This window comes from Rhinolophus hipposideros (genome assembly GCF_964194185.1).
Source record: "Rhinolophus hipposideros genome assembly, chromosome: 22".
In the NCBI taxonomy this organism is placed as follows: Eukaryota; Metazoa; Chordata; class Mammalia; order Chiroptera; family Rhinolophidae; genus Rhinolophus; species Rhinolophus hipposideros.
Window position 1 is genome coordinate 11749027 of NC_138068.1, and position 19920 is coordinate 11768946.

Consider the following 19920-nt stretch of genomic DNA (forward strand, 5'->3'; position numbering starts at 1 on the left):
ATGAACAATAACAATACATTAGCAACAAGCAATACCGTGTTTCCCTGAAAATAAGACCTAGGTGGACAATCAGCTCTAATGCGTCTTTTGGAGCAAAAATTAATAGAAGACCTGGTCTTATTTTACTATAATATAAGACCGGGTCTTATAATAATATAATATAATATAATATAATATAATATAATATAATATAATATAATATATAAAATATAACACCGGGTCTTATATTAATTTTTGCTCCAAAAGACGCATTAGAGCTGATTGTCCAGCTAGGTCTTATTTTCGAGGAAACAGGGTACAGTATGAATAATGAGATGGCGATGAGGATCCCACAAAGCAATGGTCTATGAAAGGCTCCAGTATCCAGCAAAGCACTATAGACCACGGGTGGGCAAACTATGGCCACTGGCTACCACCTATTTTTGTAAATAAAGGTGCCAAAGAACCCAGACACAATCATCTGTTTATATACTGTCTGGTTGCTTTCACACGACATCAGCAAAGTTGAGTGGTTTTGACAGAGACCATGTGGGCAAAAGTATGTCCTATCTGGACCTTTGTTGAAAGTTTGCTGATGACCTCTGCAAAGGTGGTAGCGATGTCAGCTATCACTAACCCTCAAATTCCCTGAGCATCTCTTTATTCACCCGGAAAAAGGACTAATAAAAATTGTCTTCAAGTCCAAGATGTTCTGAAGATCAAATGAAACAACATATGTAAAACTGCTTTGCAGACTGTAAAGTGCCATTTAAATGGCAGTCATTATTTAGTCTCTTTGCTGAGTATCAGTTTCATTATTTAGTCTGCTGGGCATCTGTAAAATGGACAACAAAATACCTACCTCTGGGAGTTGTAAGGATCTGTGAAAGAAAAACTGGTAAAACGTATATTTTGGAATCAGACAGGCACAGGATGGTGTCTCGCTCTGCCCATCACTCTGCATGATCTTTGGTCGCCTCCGAGTGTCAGTTTCCTCTTTTGTAAGAAGGGGATCAGCATAATATCCACCTCAGAGTTGCTGTGAGTATAGAGGGAGATAGCACGAGTGAGGCCTTGGCACGGTGCCGGCCTTGTTCCCATCGCAGGTGCAGTGACGAATGCCACCACCCACGGGGCTCTACCACCAGTAAGCTGAGCTGTACCCCTCTGCCTCTGCTCAGCGCCCACGGTCAGCCCTGGTGTCTGTATAATTAGCTCCATTTCGGTGGTGATCAGCCGCGGCTGCTCACAGCCTCTGACACGACTGTCACCTCCCACTCAGTCATCTCCACTGTTGAGTGTGTGGTACTTGTCCGCTGGGCACGGGACTGCGTGCCACCGGAGGACAAGTTTAGCCTCCAAAACCTCTCATTGGTCACAAGGAATCAAAGCCTGTTTCTTCACTGCCGGCTGTTCCAAAAGAAAAGTTTGAGGGGGAGAAAAAAACAAAACTGCTGCCTCTTGCATTTACTGAGAATCCCGTTGTTCCTGATCCCATAGCCCGCGGGAGGAGAAAAGGCAACTATTTCTTTAAGAGGCCTCCGCTAGGGGGCGGGGACCGCCGGTGTTTCCCCGTAAACTGTGCCCGCCCTTATTTGAGTGACAAGCAAACAACCCAATTGAAGAAATCGAATTCAGCGTGACGGCTAAAGGAAGCAATAGAGGCCCGACTTGGTCTGCGCGGGGCGGGGTCTCGGGAAGGCGGAGCGAGCGGAGGCTGGAGGAGCCAGGGCGGCGAGACCCGGGCGCGGGAGCTGGGCCTAGGTCCGCGCCCTGGTGAGTGAGGGGCGCGCGGGGGGCTAGGGCGTGGCGGGCCGCCGAGAGGGGCTTAGCCCGAAGGACGCGGCAAGGAGAAGCCGGGATGGGACGGGGGCCGGAGGCTGCAGCGTGCTTCTGCCCTGGGGGCTCAGGGCTTAGAGAGGGCGGGCCTGGGTTCCACCGCGCGGGTGCGGCAGGCCCCTGAGCGGTCGCGGTCCAGTGGGGCACCGGGTCCCGGGCCAGGAAGAGGGGTCAGATGGGGAAGAGGGCGGACCCGGCCTGGAGGAGAGGGGGCAGGGTCTGAGGAAGGAGGAGGGTGGGAGGATGGAGCCCGGGGATGCGACGAGAAGCTGGGGGAGGGAGGAGATGGGAGAGGGGCAGGATGGAAAACAGCTCCATAGGAGTCCGGAGAGCGTTTGGAGCTGGGTGGCACCCAGCCGAAAGCCGGGAGCCTTTCCGGGCCTCGCCACTGCACACACGCACACCCTGCTCATCACCCCGCCCCGTCAATCTGGCCGGCTCGGCCGCCTGCAATCCCTCTACTTGTTCAGGCCTTTCTCGTCTCCTGTCTGGACTGTTCGTGTCCTAACTGCTCTGCCCACGTGCACTCCTGTGGGCCTCCCACGGTGGCCAGAAGAATCTTCACGATGCACATCAGACCCGGACACTCCGCTGCTTCCAACTGGCGGGCTTCCCACCTCTTGCAAGATCAGCCCCCACGGCCTCACCCAAGCCTGGAGATCTAGCCCCCACCCCCGACCTTTCCCTCCCTCTCAGTTTGCGGATCCTTCTCGCTAAATGCCCTCCCCACCCTACAAACCGAGCTCTGGCCCTCTTCAGGGTCTTTACGCTCGGAGTTCCTTCTCCCTGAGCTGCTCTTCCCGCCTGTCTTACTCCTGTAAACGCTTTATCCTTCAAATCTCCACTTAAGTATCGCTTCCCCCAGAGGCAGCCGTGGTCCGGGACTCCCCCACCAAGTGAATTCCTCACTTGCATCACCCTGTGTACTTCTTCTTTAGGACACTTGCACAGCTGCAGCCTTACATTTACTTAGGAAAGTAGGAACGGCTGCCTATCCCACCAGACAGTAAGGTCCCCAGGGAAGAGGATGGTGTCTGCTTTTGCTCCTTGTATCTCCAGCATCTTGCACAGGGCCAGGCACTTACTTATTTTGAAAAATAAATGGAGGACTTGGCTTTGGCAGGAGGAAAGGAGTAGTGGCCCCTGATGTCTGACCAGTGGGGGAAGGAAACCAGCTCTGGCACAGTGCCCGGCTCTGTGTTGGGGCAGTGCTGCCCAATAGAAATATAATGCAATCTGTGTGATTTTAAATATGCGTAATTTAAAATTTTTTAGTAGCCGTATTAAAAAAGTAAAAAGGAACAGGTGAAGTTAATTTTTGGAATGTATGTTACTTAACCTCATATATTCCAAAACATATTATTTTGACGTGATCCATATAAAAACATTACTAGTGAGTTATTTCACCTTTGTGTGTGTGTACTAATTCTTTGAAATCTGGTGTGTGTTGTACACCTGTAGCCCATCTCAATTCGTGGTAACCATGTTTCAAATGCTCCGTAGCCATCCTGGCCTGCTGGGTTGGGCTGCGCAGTGCTAGGAGCTATATATATATACCTGTGGCGTGTAATTCCCTCTAGAGTCTTTTGAGGAAATTGTTGTTATCTGCACTTTACTAGTAAAAATAATGAAGCTTCTGAAAATTGTGTTTCCTGCCAGCGATCATCCTAGCTTAGAGTTTGTGAGTGGAGGAGGCAGCATTCGGACCAGGACCCCCTCTGTTAACCTGGAGTCCGCATCTTTCTATACCGTGTGCTGCCTCTAGGAGGTGCCAAGAAAGGATGGGGGTGCGGGAAGTGGGGACTAAACTTTTATTTTTTTTATTGGGAACAGTATGTTTTTCCAGGACCCATCAGCTCCAAGTCAAGTCATTGTTTTCACTCTAGTTGTGGAGGGCGCAGCTCACTAGCCCATTTGGGAATCGAACCGGCGACCTTGGTGTTATGAACATCACGTTCTAACCTACTGAGCTAACTGGCCTTCCCGGGACTAAACTTCTTGAAAACAATGACACCTGTTGGCATATTGTATATTCTGTCTTCTTCTGTGCACAACAAATGTGTCTAGATACATTGGTACTACCTGCCTAGGTAGCTCAGGAACACGCATATTTGATGCAGTTGAAGGAAAAACCTGCAAGGGAAGTCCTGTGATCCAGTCACCGTACCTCAGCGCAGCCTGCGGAGCTCAGCCTGGTCCCAGGATGGGGGTAGAAAACTGTACACACCCTGCAGCATCTCAGCGGTGCTGGGAGTGCTAGGCTTGCTTTGACAGTGTGGCTTTTCAGTTCATCAATTGCTCCCTGAATGAGCCCCCCCCCTACTGTGAGGCCAGCACTATTCTAGGCCATTTAGGATGCTGCGGAGTATAAGTCACAGCCTTCCTCTTCAGGACGCTTATTGTGTACTTGGAAAGACAAGACCAGATCACAGAATGGTTAGACAGTGTGCAAGGCACTGCGTGGTGTGGCGAAGAACCAGAATCAGTGGTGTGCAGAGGCTGCAGAGTGGCTGGCTCGGCTAAGCTGTGTAATGTGTTTAAAGTGTTGAATCTGAATTCCTTTAGGCAGGGTGGTGCTTTGCCCTTTGCCACAGTCCCTATGTAGCTGCTGCATGGCTTATTTACTTACCTGCCTGGCCGCTTAAGGCATTTGAATTTGTAACCCTGTTAGACATGCTGGCTTTTTTTGAGTCACTAGAAAAGATTTGTTGAGCACCTATTATGTGTCATTGTACTCATCACTGCTCTGGAACTGACTCTCAAACCCTCCAAGGTTCTGCTGCTAGAAGAAGAAAATAATAATAATAATACAACATCAGCAGTACTTTGCCTTCTCTATTGATTTTATTCCCCGATTGACTTCACATATCCATATATGTCCTCATTTTGTCGTCAGTATACTTCAGCTTGGCAGGTAGGGCTTTTTTTGTGCTGGGGACACATGGTTTTGGCAACTTCTTCAAGTTCACACAGTTGGAATTTTGCTTACTCGGTGTCAGGTATTATGCTTAAGTAATTTACATATATTCTCCTACTTAATGTTCACAATTTTATAGAGTAGGGTTGATTCTAATCCCCATTTTACAGCTAAAGAGCTTGTTAGAACTGGGATCCTAATTCAGGTCTGTCCCACCCCAGACCACAAGCTCCTGTTTGGCTATACTGTCCCACTAGAAGATTAAGGTTGGAAGAGATCTCAAAAACATCTAGTCCAGCCCCCTCACGTAGATCAGGACCCGAGGTCCAGAGAGAAGCTTGTGTCCGTGGCCAAGCTGGGCAGTCAGGTCTCCTGGGCTGTGGGGAGGACCAAGCCAGAAGTGGGAGCCTAAGCCTTCTTTGTCCCTAACTGGCAGTATGACCTCGGTTCCCTTATTTATAAAATGAGAGGGCCTGGCCGGATTTTACAACGAGAACAAAGCTGTGTTGTTATGGTGGGTAGTGAAGGAGTCAGGCCCACAGCCCAGGATTTCAGTCAGAACCCAAGATTCTTCTCAGCTCACCACACTCCCCCATCTCTACACAAGCTCCGCCTTCCCGTTGCAACCCAGGCAGTCTGCGGAAGGGAAACGGTCTCTTAAAGTTCATCTGTATTTCCCATCTCAGTTTCTGTTTCATTTCCAAAAACGGAGGCTAGTGGTCTGTAAACACTGACCCCTTCTAAATCCATCTCCTCGATTATTATAGCTAGGGATTTGCAAAGTTCTACGCCATGGATAATCCTTTGTCGTTAGTGTTTTTTATTCTCTTTGAAGGGCACTTAGGTCTAGGGGCACCCTGGAGGGTATTTTTGGTGTGGAATTCTGTGGGCACAGCTGTGTACCAGGCAGTGTGCTGTGAACTTTACTTAGAGTAGGCGGGGGAGTAGACAGTGGCTTGATGAGTCCCTGTCCTCAGACTGCTGACTGTCCTGGAACTGTGGCTCTCGTCCCTGGCCACCCAGTAGAATCTCCTGGAGGAGATTGTCAGTGACTGTGGGGTGGGCATTGGTGACGCACAATCAGAGTTGATAACCACTGGTCTGGAGTCTGCTTCTCAGACTTGAAGTTGCATGTGAACCACCCGGGTGGGGGAGGGTCTGGTTTCAAGGCAGATTCTGATTCCGTGGGTGATTGTGCATTCCTGCAGGCTCCCAGGCAGTGCCGATGCCACTGGTGTGCAGATCACACTGAGTAGCAAGAGGAGAGACTGCCCGTAGAGAATTATCAATCGGTGGGATTGTGAAGGTACGTATGAGAGACTGGGAGCACCGAGGGTACGATTCATTTTGCCTGAGGTGAGAGGACTAGGACGTCCGCGTAGAAAGAAGAGTGATTGTCTGAGCTGGGTCCTGAGGGATGATGAGTCGTTTGTCCACTGGGCAAGGTGGAGGGAATAACGGCACGAGCAAAAGTTCAGACTTAGAGGAGCTTGATGTTTGAGGGAACAAGGTGGCCTGATGTGACGGACGTACCATCTACCAGGGAGAGCGTGAAAGCCAGTTCTACCCTGAAAGTCACACAGAACTGGAGTAAGCCGAATGCTCTGCTAAGGGGGGTGAGCTCTATTCCGTAAGTATAGCAACGCTATAGAAAGTTTCTAAGCAGGCTGAGAGGAGACCTAGGTGATTCTTAGGGTAGGGGAAGAAGCCCAAACAGTCACCCTGTCCCCACACCCTTCCTCACCGCACTTGGGTTCTGTCTAACTTAGTGGCTTTTAACCACACGTTGGAGTGAGTCCTGTATTCAACACATTTCAATAAAAGAGAAACCTCAGCTGCCGCCAGCATGATGGTCTTTCTCAGCGTTTCTAGCAGTGAGTGTCAACCTGAATCTCTGCCAACCAAATTCCCCTCTTCTGTAGCTCAGAGCCTCGTCCTCACACAGTGGTCTGAACTAAGGGAAGTTGAGTCACTTCTCAGATGAGAAGATTTGAGGGAGAAGCCTCTGTTGAGATTATGTTCTCGATTATAAAGAGGGTGTGACCTATAGTTGCCTTCCTGGTGTGCTGCCGGAAACATAAACCAAACTTACCCATGCCGCCCCCACTGAACCAACAGCAAAAGAACCAAACGAAAAGCACTGGTCACTCCTTATCCTTAAAAGGAATGGGGAGGGGGTGGAAACCTCTGGCATTCTTCATTCTGAATGCCTTACTAATGGGAAGGGATCATTTTTCACTTCCTTTCTGAAGATGGGCTACCCAACTCCACCCGCTGTACGGTCACTGCCTGGGTGATTGAGAAAGCTGCGTGGTGCTGATTTGCTGAGCATACCTTCATTGGAGATGTTGCTGTTTTTCTCTTGTTTCCCCAGCTTAGCCTTTGAAAACTTGGGCTTTCAGTCTCGTGTCTTCTAGAATTATCTTCTTCAGATCAGTGTGTGCCTCGCTCCTGTTCTGTGGCATTTTGAGTTGTCCAAATCATCTTTATACCTGTAATACTTTCAAGAACATGGAAGGGCATGAGGTGGAGAGGTGTTTAATGGAAGGGGTATGTTGCCTCATTGTCCCCTGGGCCTGGATGTGGAATCCAGCTCCCTTAGCCTGACTGTTTGCTATTGAATTCTATAGTATTGCTGAGAGGTAGACAAGAGGCTATTTATAGCCCGGGGAATTTTGCAATGTTATTGAATTGCTTCGACCTAATTTCCACTTCCTTTCTAAAATGAAAATGAAAAGAGTAAGCAAACAAGTGCTGGAAGAGTTAGTTCCCTACAAGGAGATCCTTTATCCTGGGAAGACTGGAGAAGACTATCACTTCTCTTCTCCTACCTCCTGATGTTTCTATAGGGAGAAAAGCAGAGGGATATTTCCCCCTTTCTTTTAATGAGAGTCAGGGATGCTAAATCTGATTTTCCATGCTCTAAATTTAGAAATGGAAACAAAACTTGAAACATGGCACTACTGTGTAACTGGAAGGTGGTGGGACATGAAGGGAACACCAAGCAACTAGGACAGTTCATGCCAGGCCCTTTCCTTGTAGAGCCAGCCGGGTTCATAGGGGTTAAGGAATCAAAGCTGGTGGAGTTGAGCAGACACGGGTCCTTATTGAACCATAACTGTGTGCCAGGTGCTGTGCTAGGTTATGAGCCCGCAGGGCTGTGCCTGCCCTGGAGGAGGAGCTGTGAAGAAGGGCGATGTGTACCTGCATAGAGTAGGGCAGGAGCCTTCCCACAGGTGTGAACAGAATGCTGTGAGGCCACGTGGCCCCGACCCTATTTCATTTTGCCTGGGAAAGGCGGGGAGAGCTAAGAAGGGTGCACAGAGGAAGTGACACCAGAGCTGGGCTTTGAAGCTTGAATAGGAGCTCTTTTGACAGTCAAAGGAAAGGAGAGAATGCACAAAGGTGCAGAAGAAATGAACGCATGGCCTTCCTCGTGGAGACAGCAAGCAGTGCAGGAAGCTCTGGCTAGATTGTGAAGGGCTGAGCACCGTGAGGGGGATCCCGTTCTTGAGGTGGTGGAGGACATTACCTGTTACAGCAGTGAGCTCTTGTCATGTGGGTCTCTGAGCTTCAGTGGGCTGTTGCGTCAGGTACGGCAAACCGGAATTCTCCCCTGAGCACCTGCTACGGACCAGGTTACGTGCTCCCTGCTTCCACCTGGCCGTCAAACAACACCAGGCTGCCTGGGAGGGGCTTCGGGCTGGGCCGCTCACTAGCTGTGTGATGCTGAGCGCGGTACTTCATTTTTCCGTGTCTCCATCTTCTCACCTGTAAACTGGGGGTAATAACACACCACACAGGGTTGCTGTGTGCATGGAATGAAGGACGATATGCATGCCCTTGGAACAGAGCCTCCGCACTATGTTAATGCAAGCCAGTGTTGTCATCACCATCTTCCCTGAAGTAGAGGGAAGAGAACCCACTGAAATCCTAAGACCCAGCCTTGATACCCAGTTCTGACGTGATGTCTTTCTTCTTTCTTTTTGGGGTGGGGAGGGATGGGAAGGAGGCCTGTGGAAGACGAGCTTCTCACCCGTCCCTGCTCAGATGTCTCGTCCGTAAAATGGAGCTGCTTTTCAGGTTCCTGTGCGCATCCGCTGTCCAACGCTCTAGAGCAGGGGTGTCCAAACTTTCTTCCATGGTTTTCACCAAGGCCCACATGCGATAAAATACACAAACAGCCGGGCCACTCACTCGAGGTGAAGTCCGTATTGCCTCACCTGGTTTATTTAAGTAAACGAAATATATTTTTGGAATTTGCTGCGGGCCAATCAACAATGGATTGCGGGCCGCAGTTGGCGCGCAGGCCGCAGTCTGGACACCCCTGCTCTAGAGTGAGCAGTCAGCTGTAAAGAGGCCATCTCCACGTGACTATTATATACAAGATGGTTGCTCCGAAGTCACCAGTAACTGTGACTGTTTTCAGTAACTGTTCTGTTTTCAATAAGCCAGACTTAGCCAAGTGGGTTTGGCTCCTCATTAATTCAGCCCGCGTTAACTAGGGGCTTGCTCAATGCCATCGTCTGATGCCTGTTATGCTGCGGCCTGTTCAGACCTCCAGTTCTGAGTTCCTTCAAAGCTTGGGGGTCAGTGTTAGTCTTCGGCTTTTTAGTTACAATGAACAGAAACACGGGTTAGTTTAATGTAAAAGGCGTTTTGCTGGCAGGATACAGGGGGCTTTCAGGTACCCCAAGTGTAGGAGGTCAGCCATGGAATGTGGAAAGTCATCAGGCAGTGGCTTTTTTCCATCTCTTTCTGGGACTTTGTGGTTTCTGGTTTCTAGCCTCCACTCGCCTCCACATTTCTGGATTCTTCCTTCACAGCAACTTCCCCTGCAAGGCTCTTGGTTTTCGCTTCTCCGTATCAAAGCCACTCTGGCTTTCTTGTGGCTTTGACCTGCCGTGGTACCTGCTATGAAGCTGACGATACCTTTCTGCTCCAGGACCTATTGCCATCCAACCCCTTTACCCTGTGTCTTTAAGTTCAAGACAAAGAAATGGACTAGTCCAGCTAAGGTTGAGTGTTCACCTCGGTGCGTGGTGGAGGAGAGTGTCATTCAGATCACATGGGCTGCCTGGGCTTTGTGGGAAGGGGCAGAATTGCTGAGAATGGGGTGTATAGTATCTCTTGAATAATCCTGTGGTTGGAAATTCTCAAGCTTGAAAATGGATATGAATTCTTGGTATAACCAGGAATCACTCAGGGCTAACTTTAATAAAGAAAGAGACAATCAACCTAGGAAATGCCCTGCGGGGTCACAGTAAAGTGGAACTGTGAATTAATGAGCTTTAGCTTTTTTGTCTCCAAAGACAATATCCAGAAAGGAGTTCCAAGAAATATAATTTGTTTCCGAGGAGCACCATTGAAATAAGGGCGTAGCTTCTTTTAGTAAGGACTTGGACGTAGGCAGTCATTTGGATTTTTAAGTTCTGCTTTAGAATATGGACTTTCACATTTGGAAGGCACCTTACACACGCTTCAGGCCAACACGCACGTCTCACGGTAGAAGAAAACTGAGACGTGGGCAAAAGGGACACATACACATCACCCAGACACTTAGTGATGGAACCGTGACAAGGTCCTGAGTCCTTTAGCTCTAAATTCAGTTGCTTCTTCATCCCAGCCTGGTGCTCTTTATGTCATACCTATTCTGCCTAGTTATTTTAAAAATGAGAAGAACTGAACTAAATAACAAATGGTCTAAGAAGCCACCCTGTTCAGTTCCATGTGTATAAAGTACAAAAGCAGGTAAAAGTAATGTGTAGTGATAGAAGTCAGAAAGAAGTTGCCTCTTGGAGAGCTGGAAGGTGGGTGATTGACTAGGAGATAAGAGGGAGTTTTCTGGGGTAATTAACGTGTGCAAAGGCTTGTTTTGGGTGGTGGTTACAGGGAGGTGTGTGTGTGTGTGTTTCTATTTTATATTTATATATACACACGTCTGTATATGTACATGTATGTACACACATACATGAGCTTGGTGTGTTTTATTGTATGTAAGTGATATCTTACTTTTAGAAAATGGTCTTACAGTTGATGTACCCCTAATTATGGCAGCTTTACCGATAAGGATAAGGATCTCTAGGCACCCAGAGATTCATGGTACTGCCCCTGCCTTGCTGTGTCAGTGGAGCAGAGTATTTCAACCTGATTCTTATGGGGCCAGCTTCTATGCAAAGGTTTGTGGTGCAGCTAGGCACATAAAAATTCCACATGAAACATTCTGCTCGGAACTGCAGAGGTTGTGGAGGCTTTCGGGACCTTCAGTCCCTTTAGGCTTGATATAGTTGTGATGAACAGAAATTCAAGCTAGCTCAGGGGGCAGGGGAAAAGCATTGGCCAAAGTCAACTCCAAGTTCTGTCCCCTTTCCTACTTATTAACTGGGCGAACTTGGGCAACTGAACCAAACTCTGACTTTCATTTTGTCGTCTTCAAATGGAGGTAATAATCCTACTCTGCCTATATCAGAAGGCTGTTGGGAGGACTCAACAAAATAAGCGAAAGCACGTTGAAAACCATCTGTTTTACATTGTCATGTTCTGGAAATGCTGGTATTTTTTGATGGTCGACTTCTGAAGCAGTCCACCCTGATCAGGAAATGGTTGTGAAAGCTTCCCTCTTTCTGAGATCTGCGGTTGGTAGGGCAAGGGACTGTTACCCCTTTTACCCACACTTACAAGGCTGTGAGAACTGACATTTGTGTTTGGGCTAAAAAATGATAGCGTACAGGAACTACTGCTTAGCAACAGCTGTGCTGCGTGTTACAGCAGAGGCAGGTGGTGCGGTCTCCCTTAGTGAAGCGTGCATTGTGGGCGACTGGCTCAACCTGGAGGGCACAAGAGAAAGGTCTTTTTCATTAAGAGAGAGGCCTCTCCTGAACCTTGTAGGCAAGGAGTATAAACATACGTGAAATAATCCATCAGTCGAGTGACTTCCCTTCATCAGACCTTGGAGAGAATGCTTCAGCTGCTGCTTAGAATACCACTAAGCTAGCAGAGTTGCCTAGGATACCGGTCACATGGGCCCATCTTCCAGACTTGTTCAAAATGATTTCTTGTCCTTTATTTTGGAGAGAAGTGGGGGAGGGGCTCAGAGTTACCTCCAAAGCCTTGTCCTCCCATAGAGGGGCCTTTGTGTGAGGGTCCCCTCACCTCCCTACACTTGAGCTCTCAGCAGCTCTTGCCCTTGGCAGTAGGGACTAAAATAGCATTTCCTGTTCCAGTTTTCTTCCCCATTTTCTGAACTCTGCATCATCCCACACAGAGGAGGCTCCACACTGTGTCCTTGGAGGGAAGGAGTGGCAGCAATAACCAGGGAGGAGGCGACAGAGCATGTGGCCGGGCCCTGCTGACACTGGCTCTTCCTAGATTGACTGTGGGACAGAAGTAGGCTGGTTCCTGTAGCTAACTGCTCAGCTAAGAAAAGGCTGTGTCTGTTCCTGTCTGTCTCAGAGCACATGCATCTCTCTTTCAAGGCCCCAAAGACATGAATCTGCAGTAAATACGCTCTTACCACAGAGCCCTCCTGCCCCTGAACTGGTGTCACATTGTCAGACTTTGCTCCTGGCTGGCCCACAGTTGATAGATAGGTTTGTCCCATTTCAACTTGCTGATTTAATCTAAAGAGACAAAAAGCCCAAGGAGAGATTGTGTTGTGGTCCAGAAAGCTTCAAACCAAAGAGTTCCGGATGTTCTTTTGGACACTATTCTGAGTGTCCAGAATATCCAACAAGAGTGAAAAGTGAAGGAGAACTCGGTGACTTTTTCTTTCTGATTCTCTCTCCTCAGGCAGCTGTGTCCGTGTGTCTGTTTTGGAGTAGGGCCCATTGGGAACAATGCCACCACCATCAGACATTGTCAAAGTGGCCATTGAGTGGCCAGGTGCTAATGCTCAGCTCCTTGAGATTGACCAGGTAGGCTCCTGCGATGAGACACAGTGGTGCCAGGAGAGGGGGCTGGGAAGTGGCATGGCCGAGGAGGTACATCTTCAGGGACAGGGTCCTTTGGCATCAGGAGTAAGAGCCAGCAACAGGAAAGCTGAGGCCTGTCCGAGTCTATGGAAGGTCGGCCCCTAGGGCTTGGGACAGGCTGGCTCTCCGACAGAAGCTATCAGGGAAGGAGTCCATGCTGAGGTCCTGGGTTGGTCCTGCTTGGAAGCCCCTGGCATCAAAACTTTGGCACAACTAGGCTGTGGCTGGAGGATCTTTCTCTTTCTTTCAGAAACGGCCCCTGGCATCCATCATCAAGGAAGTCTGTGATGGGTAAGTGGAAACCACCCTCGTTTTGGACGATAGCACACTGAAGACTAAAGGAGCACTGCCAGGCCTCGAAAGGACTGACGTTAAAGAACCTGTAGTTAGTCAGGTCCCCAGAATGGGGCTTTTGTGTATCGTTGTTTTAGGAAGGAAGTGGAGCTGATGAGGGTGCCCCTTGGAGTGCCCACCAATCTCCAGCCTTTCCTTTAATCCAGGAGTGCCCGCCCCGAGGTCCTGGTGGGATCCGAATTGTACGGTGGCCCATGCTGAGTTGTATGTACTGCCTTTTGTGGTACCAGCCTTACAGAAGGCTGAGGCGGTTATTTTTGCAACACCTCAACCTAAAACTTTGGGGTTTTTCACCCTGTCCTCCAAAGAGGCCACCCGATCCCTTGAGCAATGCTACTGAAAATTATTTACTCGCAGCTTCTAGACAGGCCCAGAGGAATGGCCCGACGACGACTGTTTTCCTCTTACGCAGGTGGTCATTGCCAAACCCGGAGTACTACACCCTGCGTTACGCCGACGGGCCGCAGCTCTACATCACCGAACAGGTCAGCGCAGGAAGAGCACATCCGTGCAGGCCTTTCTTTGCGGTGACCCGCCCAGGGAGCCCACGCCGTTCACCTCCCTTCCATCCCGTAGCTTCCACCTGTGGGCAAAGAGTTCCTTCCGGGGCGCAGGGGGAGTGGCAGCCCTTGTTCTCCTCGAGCAGCGGGCACTCTGTGGCTGTTACTGCCTGCGAGCCCAGGGCGCCGGAAGAGGGGCTCAGAAGGTCTTTGCCAAAAAACAAGCAGGAGAAGAAGGCCTGACTGAAGAGTCCCAATGACAACTCCTTTAAAAGGACAACTTGTTGGTTCAACTCGCTCGCACAATTTTAATATTTTTTCTTAGTTACTCTTTCTTCTCTTTGCTCCCCAGACTCGCAGTGACATTAAGAATGGAACCATCTTGCAGCTCGCCATCTCCCCGGTAGGTACTCTGCTCTCCTTAGGAATGAATTTATTTAACAAATATCTATGAACATCTACCATGAGCCAAACTCTATTCTAGAAACTAAGACTGTGGAGATTGACAAGTCATTTCTTGGCTCTCACAGCCTGGTTGGGAATAAACAAATACAACATAAGGCCTCGCCCGAGGGTCTGGACAGAAAGTTGCTTAGGAAGCTGCTGGAACTCCGAAAAGGGATCGCCAAACCCAGCCTGAGGAGTCCCAGAGAGGGGGACACGTAGCACACATGTTGAAGGGTAAGCAGGAATTAGCTAGAGAAAGAAGAAAAGTGCTTCGAGATGTGCTTTTTTGGGGGAAGGTGGGGGTGATAGATGGCTAAGGACCTGGGACAGTGGGTACCAGGCAGACACAGAAGGTTCCCGGCTATCCTGCTTGTGGGTTTGGGTTTTATCTGGAAGGGAACGTGGAGACACTGAAAGATTTTAAGCAAGAAGGTGTGTTACGTTTAGATGTATATTTTAGAAAGGTCACTTTAGGGACAGAGTAGTGGAAGATGGGCTAAAAAAAAAGGAAGGTTGGTGGCAGGAGGAATCTTTACGAAACTAATGAGGAATGTTCATGGCCCATCAAGGCACATGGCAATGGACACGAAAGGATGGACATGAAGAATATTTAGAGGTAAACGGAATGAATATGGGGGTATACTGGATGTGGAAGGAAAGGGGAAAATCCAGATGACCTCCGATTTCTGCGAGAGCAGCCCTTCCAGGTAACTAAGGAAGCAACCAGAAGGGGAGGAAGAAAACCAGGAGCATGAAATGGCTTAGAAGTTGAGGGCAGGGAGAGTGTCAGGATGGAGGCAGGTGTGGTCTGCAAGTGCAGAGAGGTCAAGTAGCCTGAACACAGAACGGCTGTCCGTGGACCCGGGAAGTCAATCTGTTGCTCGTGAACTTCCTGAAAACCCATTCTGTTGGAGTGATTGGGTGACAGCTAGATTGCAGTGAGTTGAGTAAAAAGAAGTTGAAAAACCGAGAAGCTCAATTTACCACATTATCAAGAAGCTTGGTTATGAAAGGAAGTAGAGAAGGTAGTAACTTGGAAGTGTGGAATGGAAAGCATGTGCTTTTTAAAAAGGGTAAACCATTCATGTGTTTCAAAAATCAAAAAGGTCTGACAAAGACACAGTGAAAGGTCTCCCTCCAACTCTCATCCCTCATCTACCCAGTTCCCTGCCTCCTCTGACCCTTCAGAGTTGTTAACTTCTGTTGCAATTTTTCACGTGTCCTTGAAAATACATTAAGATGGCAGAGGAAGGTTGACAGTGCAGGAAAGAGGGTAATTAATGGGACAGGCCCTTCCTGGATCAGGACAGGGCAAACCCAAAGCCCAGGTGGAGGGATTCGCCCTGACAGTTCAGGCTGGAGCAGGGTGATCTATTCGGTGTAGCTTGGGTACATTTGTAGAAGGGCTGCCTGAAAAGTAAGGGCATAATGACACCTGTTTTCTTGATGAGGCGAGAGACTGGTTCATCTGCGAGGAAGGGAGGCGTGGAGTAATAACACCTAACATTTCCTGAACACCTGCGTTTTGCTAAATACTGTGCATAATATTATATACTTTAATCCTGGCAAACACCTGATGAGTTGGGCACTCTTGATAGTCCCATTTTGCAGGCAAGGAAACCGAGACATAGAGAGGTGAAATAACTTGCCACTTGTCACGCAGCCAAACAGTGACAGGGCTGGGGTGGCTGCTTAACTCAATTGGTTAGAGCGCGGTGCTCTTAACAATAGGTCACTGGTTCGATTCCCACATGGGCCACTGTGAACTGCGCCCTCCACAACTATGTAGATTGAAACAACTACTTGACTTGGAGCTTATGGGTCCTGGAAAAATACACTTAAAATGAATAAAAGTTTACCAAAAAAAAAAAAAAAATTTCTAGGGCTGGCTCTCAAACGTCCCGGGTCTGCCTGACTCGAGGCCAGTGTTCGTGCCATCGTGTTCTGCTTCCCTCTTCTCTTGAACTCATGTTAAGGACTTCCTTATTCCCCACTAACCTCCGCTAATCTAGTATGCCTGTCTGGGAGTTACTTTATAGAAGTGCTGAAGCATTTTACAGACCTCTCGCACGTAGTGGTTGACTTTCCCAGAAGCACATCTCTCTGGAGGGGGAGGCAGCAGCCCAGAAATGCTGTCTCCGGAGGAAAATTAACATTTGGAGTGGGACGTTCCTAAGTGTGATACAGACCAAGGCTGTTCAAGTTGTTCCCGCCTGTGACCTTTTCTCCGGGCGCACATTTTCTCCCCCGCGGAGATCTTGAAGGATTTCCGTATCCCTGAGAGCAGTGTGCCTTCCCAGGGCCGTGTTTACCACAGTAATAGAGGAGGGGCAAAGGGGAGAGAGAACAGGCCTGACTCCTTGGCTGGCAACAGGAACTGGGCTCCAGTCACTTGCTTAGCGCTGTGAGAAAACATAAAGACCACAGGAACATTTTTGCCCCAGACTCTTCCGTTGCGACTGACAACATTACATGAACACACCAGAAATAGAGAATGATGAGATGGTATGTTGTGAGGCACTGACTAGAAAGTTAATAAGTTCAGCTAAAGGAAAGTCTGTGAACACTAGAAGAGGGATTGTAGCTGCAGCTTGCAGAACAGAGGCGAGTGTGCTGCCAGGGAAAGTGCCTGTGTTAGGAGGAGGCTTTGTCACCAGCCATCATTTTCAAAAAGCTGTTCTGAAATTAGCTGCTTCCCGCTCTTTGATATTCTTATAGGTTCTCCAGGACTGTCACTTTGAGGGACAATGATGTGGACTTTCAGAGAAAGTTTAAAAAAAATTGTGAGGCTTTTCACATTTTCCTATTGAAAGGGAGCTTCAAGGTGATCAGATTAAATTCGCCACCCACTGCAGGCATCCCTTCTATAGCGTGTTTGACAGATGGTCGTCTAGGTTCTCCTTGATTGCTTCCAGTGACTGAGAGCTCATTATTTCAAGAGACAACCTCTTCTCCTGTCTGATGGCTTTAATTAATAGAAATCTGTCCTATGTGGAACCAGTATCTGTTCCCCTGGGACTTGCCATAGGTAGTGGGCTGTCATCCCCCAGAGCCTTTGTATTCCCTCGGTGGGAGTTTTGTAATCCATAGACCAGAGTGGCACAGACAGGAGACAGATAACTGCAGAATTCGTCTTGGCAACCTGGTAATCCCCTGATCGATCCAGTAAACACTTGTTTCGCGGTGGAAAAACCAGTTCTGCCTCAGGCTTGGGTGCTCACGGAAAGGCCGCCTCAGAGCAGTAACCAGCCACGAGGAACAGATGGCGTGTATCTTGTCCCTGGTTTCACAGTCCCGGGCGGCACGCCAGCTGATGGAAAGGACCCAGTCCTCCAGCATGGAGACCCGGCTGGATGCCATGAAGGAGCTGGCCAAGCTCTCTGCTGACGTGACGTTCGCCACCGAGTTCATCAACATGGATGGCATCGTCGTGCTGACGCGGCTTGTGGAAAGTGGGACCAAGCTCTTGTCCCAGTGAGTATCGCTGAGGTCTCGTCCCGGGGGCTTTCAGAGGTTTCCTACTCTCCAAAGGGCATCGTCTGCTCGTCGCCGTTGAGCCAGATCAGTTTATTGAACACCTTCTGCGGTGACCTGCCAAGCACTGGGTCTACACCGGGATCTACGTCGCTGGTGTGGTCCTGAACCTGTCGTCTAGTTGGGCTCTGAGAAATCCCAAGACAGCAGAAAATAGTGCTGTGCCAAGTGGGTAGTAAAAATAGGAACTACGGAAGGCAGGAAGAGCCCTGTTAATTTATGGCAAATGACTGGCCTGATGGAAGTTAGTGAGCAGACTGTCTATTGTCCACAAGAACAGGTGTCTGTCTATTTTTAACCGCCCCTGCCTCCCACCCTCTCCAGTCCCCTCCACCCACGCGCACACACACACACACACACACACACACGCACGCACACACATGCCTTTCACTGTGTTTACCGTAGGCTACCCCCTCCCCATTCTCCATCGTCCTGCCTCCCATTTTCACAGGGGGCAGGAGATACAGAACTTTGCAAGACGCCACAAACATCTTTCCGCTACTCCATTGTTAAGATGACGGTGGTGGGAAACTGGGCCTTGTTGCGATCAGCAGTGAAGAAACAGGTGTTTAGTTTGCCTTCTAAGCCTTTGGAGCCTAAGCTGGCAGAGAGGGAGTCAGAAATCTTTCAGCCGATGGATCAGCTATTGAAATCTTTAGCCAAAGCCAGCGACTAATCATGGGTATTTGTTTTAAGTCTTGGAAAATCCTAAAGCCTTCGGCTATCATCAGCAGTGACCCGAGCTGATGTTCCGCAGTCTCCCGAGAGAACAGGATTAGAGGGCTCCTTGTTTCCTCCTCTTTAGAATGGGGTAAGACCTACCTTGCAGTAATTGTCATGAGAAGCATTGTTAATGAGAATGGATCTGAACATGCTTTGTACCTGGGAATAGAGTTTGTTAATTGCAAAACACTCTACAGATATAGAAAGGATTAAATGTGTAAAGAGGAGAAACAAAGGAGAGAAAACATTTTCATCCGTATTCTCCATCAGCCCGGTGCGGAGGGCTTTGCATGCATGGTTGTCTTGGCCTCAGCACTACCCTGTGAGGTTAACACTGTGAGATTAACACTGTTTTACAGAGGAAGAAATTGAAGTTTGAAAAGATACAAGTTGCGCAGTTAGTAAATAGTTGAACAGGAAATGAACCCATGTCCAAAGTTGGTACTTTTTCTCCTGCACTCTGCTGCCTCTTGGCCTAAAGGGACATACACTTCCTTAGGTACCCCCACCAAGAGTTGGGCTTAGACAAAGGTCTGATAGCTTCTTTGTTCTTGGGAAATAGGTAAGTGATTCTGCTTCCCTGAGATGAGGAGATATGGAGAAGAAACGCCTAATCACCCAGCATCCCTTTCGTTTTCAGGGATAGATAGCTGGACAGAATCCCCTGCGTCCGGCTAGGTGTGCATGCGGCGCTCACTCATCGTGTCAGCTGATTTCTCATGTGACGCTGACGTTGAAATATATGCCCACACATGGTGCCTTCACACCCGTGTTCCCGGTTCTGAACCTTTGTGTTGTGTGTGTGTGTTTTGCACATGTCTCAGCTACAGTGAGATGCTGGCATTCACCCTGACTGCCTTCTTAGAGCTCATGGACCACGGCATTGTCTCCTGGGACATGGTTTCCATCACCTTCATTAAGCAGGTGAGGCCTCCAACGCTCTGCTTTCTCCCCTCCCTCAGGCTTAACGGGAGATGCAGGCCATGCGGCCATTCTGGTGAGGGTCAGCTTTCTATCCCTGAGGCCAGATTTTTCATCCTCAAGCTCTGGCCTTTCTGTGGCTCCTGAAAGGTTCACTTTGCTATACTCTCAGCACCTACACTGAGAAGCTGGAACTGGGCGCGCAGAGCTACATGCGGCCAGAGCGGCACTGGATTTGCTTGTCAGCGAGACTTGGGATAACAAGTTCTCCTAAACCAGTACCATCCTGAAGTCTTCTGACCTGGCTTCCTGAGCTCTCCCTTCTCTTTGATAAAAAAATGTTCATTTCATTTGCCCTATATTTACAAGTCTGCGTTTTGTTTACAGACCTGCAGGGTAGCCTGTTTGGACTGTCAGATTGAACTCAGCGGGTGGGAGTGGATACTTCTAGTGTTGCCCTCCTTTCTTCTACAGGAAGGGGCAGTGTCAATTCAGAAAACTGAACGAAAACCAATAAATAATATGTCCACTGACCTGTAATTACACCTATCGTCGGATTGGGACTCTGGGAACTTGCCCATGCTGGAGATACTGAGGCAAAAGTGAAATGACCATGTGCCCAGGATAGTATGACGGGGATGGAGAAGAGGGATTAGGTGACGAGACATTGAGGTCCTTTCTGCTTCTCCAAGTCTCTGCTGTTATACATGCCTATAGGCACACTGTCTGTCAGGAG

General features: G+C 48.8%; 1 protein-coding gene across 4 annotated transcripts in view; it reads left to right on the forward strand.

Moving 5' to 3' along the window:
• Positions 1–1632: 1632 nt before the first annotated feature.
• Positions 1633–19920, forward strand: part of ELMO2 (engulfment and cell motility 2) — a 36443-nt gene continuing 18155 nt past the window's right edge. The window contains exons 1-8 of one of the 4 annotated variants that reach the window (XM_081034665.1): positions 1660–1755; positions 5944–6041; positions 12524–12648; positions 12956–12996; positions 13472–13544; positions 13912–13962; positions 17299–17480; positions 19088–19187. In XM_081034665.1, coding sequence (XP_080890791.1) covers positions 12571–12648; positions 12956–12996; positions 13472–13544; positions 13912–13962; positions 17299–17480; positions 19088–19187 — 525 coding nt within the window. In that variant the 5' untranslated portion in view covers positions 1660–1755; positions 5944–6041; positions 12524–12570. Of the gene's footprint in view, positions 1756–4798; positions 4818–5943; positions 6042–12523; positions 12649–12955; positions 12997–13471; positions 13545–13911; positions 13963–17298; positions 17481–19087; positions 19188–19920 lie in introns of those variants that run through there. The other 3 variants (XM_081034666.1, XM_081034667.1, XM_081034668.1) reach the window with 3 other exon arrangements.